Below are 11,877 nucleotides of genomic sequence, written 5' to 3'. Positions count from 1 at the left end.
CTGGCTGGAGCAGTCTCTCTGGAAAAAGGAGGGATCGTGAGATTGCCCACTCGCACCCCAGACAGCTGTTCCTCATGAGTAGACTGCAGGAACTAAAGTTTTTGTGGTTGGCTTGGGAATTGAGTGGCTGGGAGTCAAGGGATTTCAATCAAGCTCACAGCCATAATGCAACCTATATGGACATAAGCTTCACGCAAGCCTCATTTTTTAATCACTTTCAGATGTAACTAATTTACAGTTAAAGAGAAATTTGCTGAGTGCCAGGATAAAAATTCCTCTTGGTGAGTTATTATTCTTTCTGGATTCCAAAGGGGGAAAAAAAAACTTTAAAAGATTTAAAAACTTTTGGCAAAAAGCTTAACAAGGAGTGGATGTAAGAAAATTTAAAATTGATAAAGAGGACAGTTATTTTCAAAGATTATTTTTTGGTGGAAATGCTTTTGAACAAATCGGAATTAAAATAGACAAACAAACCAGACCTTCATGGTAATGGTTTTTGTTTACTATTAAGGAGTGCAACTGATGGATTTTATAAAACAAAAGATAAAGGTAACATGAGCCAGACTGTGATGTTGACTGTAATTATGGAGATGCTGACTGTGATGCTGACTGTAACTACAGAGTGCCACCTGAGATGAAAGTATTAAGGACTCAGGAAGACAAAATGGCGGGGGGGGGGGGGAGGGCAGGGGAAGTTTGCCTTTTCTCTTTCCCTTGTTTGAGACACTTCCATTTTTGGATTATAATATCATAATGGCAACCACCAGAAAAGTGGCAAAAATAGTGGCGAGGAGCACTAGAACAACCTGCAGAGAGAGGAATTATACCAGATTTGCTTCAGAAAATGTTTGAGCAAATGGCCAGTAAGTTAACTGAATGACTTGACACTACATTGACTGCTTTTGAAAAAAAAAGAAAAGAATGGATCAAAGACTTGTAAAAATGAAAGGTGATGAAAGAAGAAGTTAAGAAGATGGAAACAAGTAAAACAAGTGTCTGGACATGTAAAACAAATTAATGACAAAGTGGAAATTTTGGAGAGTAAGACAGAAGTTATAGACAGAGAGAAAGAGAACTAGATAATCTGGCTCTATTGGAATTGAGAGAGAAGGAATTTTGTTTGAGATTTGATCAATCCCAAAGGATTCTGGTGAAGATATTACAGAAAAGGTTATTAAAGCTTTAGCCAAATATAGATCCTTTTCAAGAATAGACATGATTTGAATTTCAAAGAACCTGGCTACTAAGGTTTCTAAAGTAGAGATATTACCAAATACCTTTTTGGATCATAATTCCATGAGTTTGGTTTATAAAAGAAAATCTAGTTCTTTTAGGTGGAGACTAAATGAAATGTTGCTACAAAGAGAAGCAATTGTGGAGGATTATAGAAAGAAAAGATTTTTAAAAAAATAATTTAGGTAAAGGCACTGATTTAAGAATGGTTTACTTGGATGCAAGTAAAGCTTTTATTAGAGGTTATTTTATACAACACAATAGTAAACTCAAAAAGAAGAGTCAAGAGAAAACACAAGCTATTTTGGATGAGATAAAGAGAAAAGATGAAGAATTGGACTTCCAATGAGGATTCATGGTGAACTGGACATCTCTGAAGGAGCGAAGATAGCATTCCAGTGAAATTGGGGGCCAGAAAGTGATTTCTGGCCAGCCAAGTCTCTCCAGATAGAGGAGAGATTGTGAGATCACCCACTTGCACTCTGGGCAGCTGCTCCTCGTGAATAAACTGCAGGAACTGAGGTTTCTGTGGCTGGCTCATGAGTTGAGTGGCTGGGAGTCGAGGGATGTCCACCAAGCTCACAGCCACAGTATAGCCTTATGGGCACAAAGTTCTGCCAAGCCTCATTTCTTAATCACTTTTTGAAATTGCTTCTTAACTGCTTTTCAGCTATTAAGAACCTTTTAATCGATACGTTTTATAACATGCGCTGGGTGAATTTCCTTTCATCCTTAGCTAAAGAAGTTTTAAAAATAAGTTTAAGGACTTTTAAAAAACCTCGTTTTTAAAAATAAACAGCAAAAAGTTGATTAGAACATTGATCTTGGAAAGTTATAAATGGATTAAGGGTCCAGATGGATTTGAAATAAGATTTTCAAATTAATCATAAGAATCCTTCCCATGGGAAAATGCTGTTGACTTGAATTCTTAAAAGAAAACATGATAAGATGGGAATTTGAATGTTGGACAGTAGAGGGAACCAGAAAGAACTAAAGATTATAATTAAAGAAGAACACTTCCATTTGACTTACTAACATAGAATGAAACAAAGTACTTTAACATTGGACATACTGGAGGATATTTTTGAGCAATGGACCGAGGAGTTAATCTTAAAAATATCTGCCATTATAGATAGACTGTGTTCAGATGTTTAAGGAAGAGGAACAAGTTTCACCAGACAAGACTGAATCAGATCTGAAAGCAGATTTAAAAATGACAAGCTACAGGAATGATATGGAAAAAGATGTTATACTGAATATACAAATGAAACCAGCTAATGTCTTAATAATAAAAAAGATATACAAATGGCAAACCAAAAGAGCAACTTGGATAACTTTATTATATTGGATTTACAAAACAGACTAACAGGTTTCTCACAAAGGATTTTGTGAGAAGGGACAAAGAAAAAATGGAAAAAAAAAACAAGCTCTAGGGCATTATATGAAGAGATTACAGATTAAGATAGTTAAAAGTAAAAGTAAGCAATATAAAGTGGGTTTATTTAATCAAGGTTAAAATAGATATGTTGCTATTTCTGGTAACCTTTAACAGACTTTTGCTGATCAGGACTGAATGACAAGGTTTTAATGATTTCTTTACAGATAAAAGATGAGATATGGGATGAAGAGATTGTTGCATTTTAAGAGAAGGTGATAAATTGTTAAAATTGTTTATACATGGTGATGAAGGGGGAAGTCACTTCTTTACATATTTATTTTCTCTTTTTGCTATATTATTTTTCTTTCTTTTTTCCTTTTTCTTTCTATGTTATTTTTTTTCCTTGCACTTCCTATTTTTTCTTTTTCTTTTTTTATTTTATGTAGTTTGTATTAGTTAACTTTATTTTGTATTAATTGACTTCTTTGATCAGAGAAAATATAATATTGATGTTTATAGCTGACTATAGCTACTTTATATCTTTTTTTCTTTCTTTTCTATTTTTCTTTTATTTTTTTCCCTTTCTTGCACTTTTAGCTTTCTCTTTGATTTCATTCTTTTTTTCTTTTTCTTACTTCATATTAGTTTGTATTAGTTTTTATCTTCCTTTTAAAAAATCTTTAATAAAAATTATATTGATAAAAGAAAAATCTCATCTTAATTTCATCAGGTATTAATTTGACATTCTTTAAAACTGATTGATTTGTTAAAACAGGATATTCCAAGTCATTATTCCAATATGTACCACCTGCATATTACCTGTACCTATCTTAATACAACTTTTCAATGGTAGACAAAAATTTAGGAACTACAAAACCTTTTTCTAATAAATAATAATTAGAAACTTCAGGCCAGAGAATGCATCTCACCCAAATAGTATGGTCAAAAATAGTTCTAACTGAATATATTGCCACTGAGAAATATTAGATATTCTAAACTGTTTTTGCAAAATATCAAATATTTTGAAAAGTTGATTAGCAATAAACTGGTGCAATGTATTATAGTAGTGCCTTTTTCCCTGTGAACTCTAGAAAAATTATTTGCCAACAATCTTTGGGGTTAAATTGTCCCATAATGTTAGCTTCTCATGAGAGTTTGGATCAAACATGAATCTTCTTCCCAGCATATTCCAAATATGTCTTTAAGCTTTCAATGCAAGAGAAACAACTAGACTGTGGCTAAAATAGGAACCAAAATGCTACTAAGATATTATTAAGGAGACATACATCCTTAACACATATTCTCAATGCTGCATTATGGACTCAGAAGATGATCTAATTGAACTAATAAGCTTTCAACATATTGACTAAGTTCAACAATTACACTAGGCCATAAAGCATGATTTACTACCCTTAATGGCTGGTTTTTTATAATTTATTAAGTCCAAACCAAGTAAACTACATTACAGCTTAGCGTGATATATGTACCCAGTTGCTGAGTAGAACTGGATGTTACAGAAGGTACTGTTTTCCCTTCTTCCTATGCACATCTAAATTAACCTCTTCACACAGTGAACTTGCCTGTCCTTGTCAGTTGGAGCTAATGATGCAGAAAGGAAACAGAGGAATAATGGGGTGGGTGAACACTTGTAGAAGGAAGTTGGTGGGAAGGATGTCCTACTCAAGGGATTTTCTTGAATAGGAGAGGATGTTGCATCAGACCTACTCAGGGAAAGGAAATAACCAAGAAAGCTGTTTTCCTCAGATAGCCCCTCTTTAGCCATGAATGAATAACCACCACCACAACAGGACAAATCCTTCAGACGGGGGCTTCACAATACCTGGGAGTGCATATGAAGTACCTCTTTTTGAATTGTTAATGCAGCTATTTCTTTTTCCAGGATCATGTGGCTGCTTCAGAAAGGACTTTCAGCTGCCTGTGTAAGTAAGATGTGAGATGCAAGCAATCCAATACAATCTACCCAATCACAATGGGCAGTCCATGTCATTGGGAGTGAGTCAACATACTGATATTGATTATGCCCTGAATTACTCTAAGAACAGGAGAAAAGCCTTACTTTATCAAGCCAAAGGCCAGGATTCTGTTTCCAAGGAGGGCATTAAATAAATTTATTTATTTATTTATTTATTTATTTATTTATTTATTTATTTATTTTCTCGCAGACAAGTGACTCTACCAATAGGAAGCCCCCCAGCATGGAACATCCTCACTCTTCTCCTCCCCAGCTGGTACCTATATACCTCTTTCTCTAGTGCTGGCACTAGTTACCTAAATATTTGAATTAATCCTAACCACCCTTCCCTTTAAAAGGGAAGAGGAACTTGATAAAAATCAATAGTATTTTAATATCCCCTCCCCCCAATATGGCTGCTTATAGTGTTTTGCAGGTGAGTGCTGATAGGGAGTGCAAAATGGATTATTTTGTCTGAGAGAAAATTATATTTGACTTGATGAGTGTCAAGTCCAGGCCTAGAATGAAACCTCAAGAATGTAGGAAAACAGTCTTAGAACTGATATGCCATCTTGGCGAAAACTCAAAGCCAGACTAGATGTTAATAGTGTGTATTTACATGGTGCATAGGAGCTTTAGACCACTCATTAGCCAGGGACAGCACAGACATGCATGTCAATGCCTGAGGGTAGATCTAGCCTGCTTGTTCACAAAAGCCATTTCATGAGCTCATAATCGCCAAAGAGGAGCATAGAATAACCACAAGTCAGTCAATTAGTACAAATTATGGTTATTCGTTCAAGCAGATATCTTACTTAAGATGGTAGTGTAGGTTAGGTATACTGTTGTATCTGCTTGAATGAATAACTATATATGTATGAAGCCCTTTTCTGGAATTACATTCTCAGGCACAGTTAGGATTACCAGTCATGTAAATCCTTTGTATAAACTGAAATATGGTTGTACTTTGGCTTCAAATCTTCCCTATAGGAAGGAATAAAAAAATATGGGTGGCTTCTGTCTCTTTTAACGTCTTTGAAACAGGACATTTCAAAAAGGGAAGATTCCTACAACCTTCTGAATGTAGATACATTATGCCATAACAAGTGAACCATCATAAAATAATCCAAATTCTCAATCGATTTGCATTCCTGTTGAATCAGAATTATGTTGCCTAAAGAAGCTTAATTCTACTCTTAAGCCTACTTATCACAACATCATGTTATTGTACTTGGATTTTTTGACTCTTCTCCAGATAATGATAATGTTTCTTCTGAAATGTGACTTTCTTTCAAATATTCCAGCCTTGGCTTTAAATAACAGTTAGAAAAAAATACTTCACATCTTAAACAGAAGTTTGAAGATTGATGAATCCTCAGGAACTCAACAAGGAAATCTACCCACTTTTTTCTGATGTCAACTGATCAGTTCTTCACTGGATCATGGAGAACAAATGACTTCTCCTTTGCAGCTGAGGAGAGTGGAGAAGTGCTGCTTTTCAGCAGGGAGAGAGGAGATGAGCTCCTACCTTTCCCAGTGAACTTGCTTGGAATTCCCAGTTTCCCTACTGAGTTCTTTCTTACAATGGTGTCTTTGCTCTTACCATTGGTCAATCCTCTGTTTGTTTAAAAAAAAAAATCAACATGCAACATGTTTCATATGTGGTTAATAAAAACATGTATTCTTGTTTAGTTAACTTTAATTGTCTCCATGTCAAATTGATGTAAGTTGTTATATTGATATATTATATACGTAGAAAAATATTTCAACAGAATCTTCTAAGAAAGATTGTTCATCTTTGGGTGTTGATTTGGATAATTTCAGGGGGATAGTGTCAGTTGTAAATGGTTTTGTTTTGTTTTGTTTTTTATGCCAGCCTAAAATCATTATTACTGGGGGAAATTTTCAAGAGAATGAATCGCTTTAATGAACTTGGTAAAAGAGGAAGTCCTTTGGGAAACATGTTTTAATGGCTTCCTGTGAGCAGTGCAATGCTTGCATCAGTTGTCTGGGGCTCTGTGCTGGATAAATAAATACCTCCAGTTTGCCTGTCTGAATAATTGAAGCACATGAAACAACAAAGGATGGGCTGAGCATCTTCTGAGCATCTTTTCTGACCATCCTCTCTGAGCATCCTCTGACTAATCCACAGTAAAGCATGAAGATTCTACCATCACTTCCAGGTGGGACACAGTTTCAGAGAAAGTGAGGCCAGACATTGTAAAACCAGAATTTGGAAAATCCAAGTCCTGAGAAATATAGGAAATGATGGAATGAGAAGGTTCTTCTTGATGAAAGCCAAGCATGATATGCTGAGATGTCACTTTGCTTCAAGCTGATCTTGAATGATAAGCAAAAGTTTCATGAATGATAGCTGTTGCTAAGAATGGTGAGCAGCAGATATATGAGTAATTGCTAACAAGCCACAGTGCTCTTTTCTTCCAAAGGCAGTGTGATTGAAACGATTCAGCATTTCATATGCTTGAAGTTAGGACATTTACAGAGTCCTTGCTTCCTTTTTCCATGAAAAGCTAATACCTCAGTATTTTGGTTTTTGTTGTGTTTTTTTAAAAAACACAGGATATTTGCTTCAGCAGAAAAGCCAGCTCTGGAAGGAACATCTAAAATATAAGAATGATTACAATGGTCCAGGTGATAACCAGAAAAAAAAAATTCATTGTCCTGTGCTGTTCTTGTAGGTCTTACAAGGAAGACAAAGAGATTCTTCAAAATACAGTTTAGCTCACAAGAGGAGGAAATGGCAGAAAGAAATGAATGCTGTTTGACAATATAGACCAGCTTTCACCTATCTGGTATCTTCCAGACATGTTGGAGTCAGACCTACATCTCTCAGATTTTGATGGGAACTGTGACCCCAGCACATCTGGAAGGCAACCAGTAAAAAAAGGTTGATAGACTTTTTTTCTCTCTCTCTCTCTTCCCCAACACTGATTGTATGTGTAGCCCGTTAAGTGACACCTTCACAACACAGATTCCTTCTAACCTAGGAAAAGAGAGGAGAAGAAGGAAATATCATTAAAGCTATTTAGGCAGAAGCCCATTGACATGATTCATCTTGTTGCTATGAGAAAAAAGGGGCAGCCTAACCTGCATATTCCCAGGCAACTGTGCCTAATGTAGATAGAGGCTTTTGGATGTACCTCCTCAACCCTAAATTCTAAGGCCGCAGTACTCTAGATCAAAGCTTATTTTTGGTACCACACTCTGTCACTGAGGACTAGATGTGGTGTGGAAGGTTTGCAACTGGATCTCCTTCTGTCTTCTCCTTTGGCTAGTCCAGATCTAGCAGATGAAAATCCAATACATTTTACTGCCTTCTTTGCAAGAAAGAGTTTATTCTTGGTAGTTTGAAGTGGTAGAATGGACTTATTTAAAAATATATACAAAGTGACCAAGAACTGTTTGGCTTTGGCTTTCTTTAAACAGAAAATATAACTTGCACACTCCCAGAAATGCTACATGGTCACCCCTAGGAAGTGCTGCAAAGGAGAAGGAGAGAGTCGCATGATGCTGTGAGCACTCAGAGCAATTTTGCTGCTAAAAGAAGAGAAAGCCAAGAATCTTACTGCCATCCATTACATTTTAAAAGTAAGTCCAACCCCACCTCAGCCATCAGCGTCCAAAAAAATTTACAACCCCACTGACAAATTCTGCTTGTGTTTTTCAAAGGGAAAACACAAACACTGAATCAGGGAAGTTTTTGCAGCAAAGACTTGTAAGGGAAGTTTGAGTAAGTTAAGTAATTTACATTAACAGCTATGTACATTAGAGGAAATTCCATGCATACAGAATCTCCAGGCATTATGGGAAGTTCTGAGTATGACTGGATAATATTTTAATAGATTCTTTTCTTCAAAAATCCATGAAAAAAAATTGATGGATAGGAATATTTCTCAATTAATCCAGACTGTAAAAAATTTGAATTTTTGTTGATCTGCATGACCCTATCTGAGGAATAGGCATTCTGACTGAAAGAATTAAATGCACAGAGCAGAATCCTCACTGGGACAACATGTTGTATCTTGACTGAGATGAGTCCACCTGGGCAGTGCAACAAACTGTTCATATAGTAACGGAAATCAGGGCTGATTAGAAAGTCTAGGCAGAAACAGCTCCGTGAGGGAACTGTTTCTACTAAATCATGTGACAATAATCTGGATCAAAGTGTTCTATTTCATGACTCCAACACATACAACACTTTGGAGAATGTGTCCATATAGGACTCAAAATAACCTCTATTCTGCCCCCATTTGTGTATCTTATTGTCTCCAGAATGCAAAGAATATACACAAAATATGGCTATTGTCTTGGAATCAGACAAGAAAGGGAATAAAAAGGACAACCTCCAGAGTAGCCTTCAGTCTGGTGACCTTCAGACAGACTATAACTACCATTATTTGTTGATAACATGAATAATAGGTGAGCAAGTTTTCAACCCAAGAGGTTGCATTCTGACATCTTGAAGACCATAAGGATGCACTGAGGTGTACATGCACAAGTATTCACAGAGCATCCCATAATGATGGAAAGAACTGGTGTGGTCTCAAGCAGATTACAAGAAAGAAGAGGGAAGGCTCATAGGCTGCCATGAGGAAAGATGTGGCAACATGGCTTCACTCTTCTTCCCAGCAAGTGAATGCTCTGAAACAATACTCCCAATGATCTTGTTTCAGATCACTTCTTCTAACTGTTATTTCACAGCAGGAATCCAGTGACCGATTCCCTGTCAGTCAGCTCAGCACACTGATATGGTGAGCAATGTACTTTTTCTTCTGGCCAGATGTTCAGTGTAATAATCTACTTGGAAGGCAGCTGATTGCTGGTTCTCATTGGTAACAACAGGGGAAGACTACATTTTATTCCTACCAGTCAGCTGATCACACAATAAGGATCATAGGAGGGTTCCTTGGTATACTGGTTGCTATATTCTGCCTTTTTTTTCCCCTTCAGTCAAAAATTGTATATGTATATCTATATCTATAGATAACATCAAGCAGTACATTGGCTGTAGGTTTCTCACCTACATCATAGGACATGGTGTCTGGGAATGCTGAGAACTGTATCCCCATACACATACAAGGCTCCAGATTGGAAAAGTCTAGCCTAGATTGTACAAAATAACATTCTATATTTCCTTTCACTAAATAATGTTTCACTTCCATAACAAGGAAACTAAACATTGTAAATGTTTAATTTTTAACTATTCTTTTTTTATTTGGAATAATTCTGTCATGTTTATGGAATAAAGAACTGCTTTCTTTCCTTGATATAGTAGCGCCGAATGAGTCAAATTGCGCTCCTTCTGATCATGCCATCGACAGAAGGAAGTTGAGGTGGACTCAGATGAAGAAGGACTACTGGCATCTCTGCCCAGCATTGCAAAGTGCTTCTTACTCCATTTTTATTTTCTTGAATGTAGAACAGGTCTTTTCCCCCCCTGAGCTGGGTTTTTTATTTCACCTCCAAATCTCATCTCATCACCTCTTCCTCTTCTTCCACGAAGATGGCTGAAGACAATCACACACAGGTGACAGAGTTCATTTTCTTGGGCTTCACAGATAATCCCAACCTAGAAATTGTCCTCTTTGTGATGTTCCTGACAATTTACTTGACAAATGTGATAGGGAATGTGGGCATGATTCTCCTGATTCTCCTTGATGAACAACTCCACAGCCCCATGTATTTTTTCCTTTGCCACCTTTCTTTGGTGGACCTCGGTTACTCAACAGCCATTGCTCCACGTATGCTGGCTGACTTCTTGCGACGACGTAAAGTCATTTCTTTCTCCAGCTGTGCCACACAGTTTGCTTTTTTTGTGGGCTTTGTGGATGCTGAGTGTTATGTCTTGGCAGCCATGGCTTATGACCGCTATGTGGCCATCTGTCGTCCTCTCCATTATGGCACAATCATGTCAAAACAAGTATGTTTGGTGTTGGCGGTTGGTTCCTATGTAGTAGGCCTTATAAGCTTGGCATCCCACACTGGTCTGACTTTCAGCTTAGATTTCTGTGGCTCTAATATCATAAACCATTTCTTCTGTGAGATCCCTCCACTCCTGGCATTGTCTTGCTCTGACACTTATGTCAGTGAGATCCTCCTCTTCAGCCTTTGTGGATTCATTGAATTCAGCACCATCCTCATCATCCTCATTTCTTACTTCTTCATCTTTGCTGCCATCTTGAGAATCCGCTCTGCTGAGGGCAGGCTCAAAGCCTTCTCCACCTGCACTTCTCATCTCACTGGGGTCACACTTTTTTATGGGACAGTTATGTTTATGTACTTGCGGCCAACATCCAGCTACTCATTAGATCAGGATAAGTGGGCCTCTGTGTTCTACACAGTCATCATCCCTATGCTGAACCCCTTAATTTATAGCCTAAGAAACAAAGATGTGAAGGAAGCTTTTAGAAGAGTTATCAGCAAAAATGTTTTATCCTGTTAATAACCATCTCTCAGTTATAAGATGCTAAATTTAAAATGTCATGGTGCTCGTTGTATATAAGGTCCTATGCAGGAATCTACAGTTGTCATCAATATAAAGTTTAATATGTTCAAGAGCAAATAATAGGTTTTTCCCCATGATAATCAAGGATTTGATATAAGGAAACTTGGTTTCATAATGAGCTTTGTAAGAGTAATGTTAGACTTAAAACAATAAACCTATCTCCTGTTATTTTTGCTGTTAAACATATGTATATTTAATTCCACTTAAAACAACAACCTCCAGTTAAGAATTAGTAGCAATTGATTTCCAAATATTTTACCTTTGAAAAACAACAATTTTATTCCACTTTCGTTTCGATTGTTGGATGGGGGGGGGGTATAAAAACAATTGTTTTATAGCTACTAAATAATAATGATTTACATTATCACTTGGCACCCAAGTATCAAGGAAAAGTTAGTTATGCTTACATCCCACCAAAATTATTATATGGTTAATTACAATTATATAAAGAATATCTACTGTGTATTAAAGACATTTCCTCATTCCAGCATATTCATTCCCCAGAGAAGTTGTTCATAACAGTCTTCACTTCCATGAATTCAGAAATCCTGAGAAAGTTAAAAAAAAAAAAAGTGTATGAAAAAGTCCCAGGACTTGGTAGCAGAGTGTGCCAACAAGAAAAAGGAAACTGACCAATTTTACTCTACTGTTCTGTTTGGAACTGCAAAGCCCTCCAGCCAGCATTTCCCTTACAGAACCTGAAGTTCAGGAGCTAGTGGGAAATAGAGCCACAGTATCTTAAAAGTAAGAAAGAAGGAGAAGGAGAGG

At 36.7% G+C, this 11,877-nt stretch overlaps 1 protein-coding gene across 1 annotated transcript; it reads left to right on the top strand.

The window, feature by feature from the left end:
- The first annotated feature begins 10,107 nt into the window (after window positions 1-10,107).
- LOC103054446 (olfactory receptor 5AR1-like) lies at window positions 10,108-11,046 on the top strand. The gene has a single exon (XM_007437979.1). The coding sequence runs from the start codon at window positions 10,108-10,110 to the stop codon at window positions 11,044-11,046; it is 939 nt and encodes a 312-aa protein (XP_007438041.1).
- The last annotated feature ends 831 nt before the right edge of the window (window positions 11,047-11,877 follow it).

This window comes from Python bivittatus, unplaced genomic scaffold, assembly GCF_059951505.1.
Source record: "Python bivittatus isolate LINGU-HERP-01145 unplaced genomic scaffold, Pbiv_v1 ctg000480_np1212, whole genome shotgun sequence".
NCBI classification, from domain to species: domain Eukaryota; kingdom Metazoa; phylum Chordata; class Lepidosauria; order Squamata; family Pythonidae; genus Python; species Python bivittatus.
This window is presented reverse-complemented; position numbering and strand designations above follow the sequence as displayed.

Excerpts from the sequence above, each read along its gene's own strand:
- LOC103054446 (XM_007437979.1), top strand. The coding sequence starts at position 10,108 with ATGGCTGAAGACAATCACACACAGGTGACAGAGTTCATTTTCTTGGGC.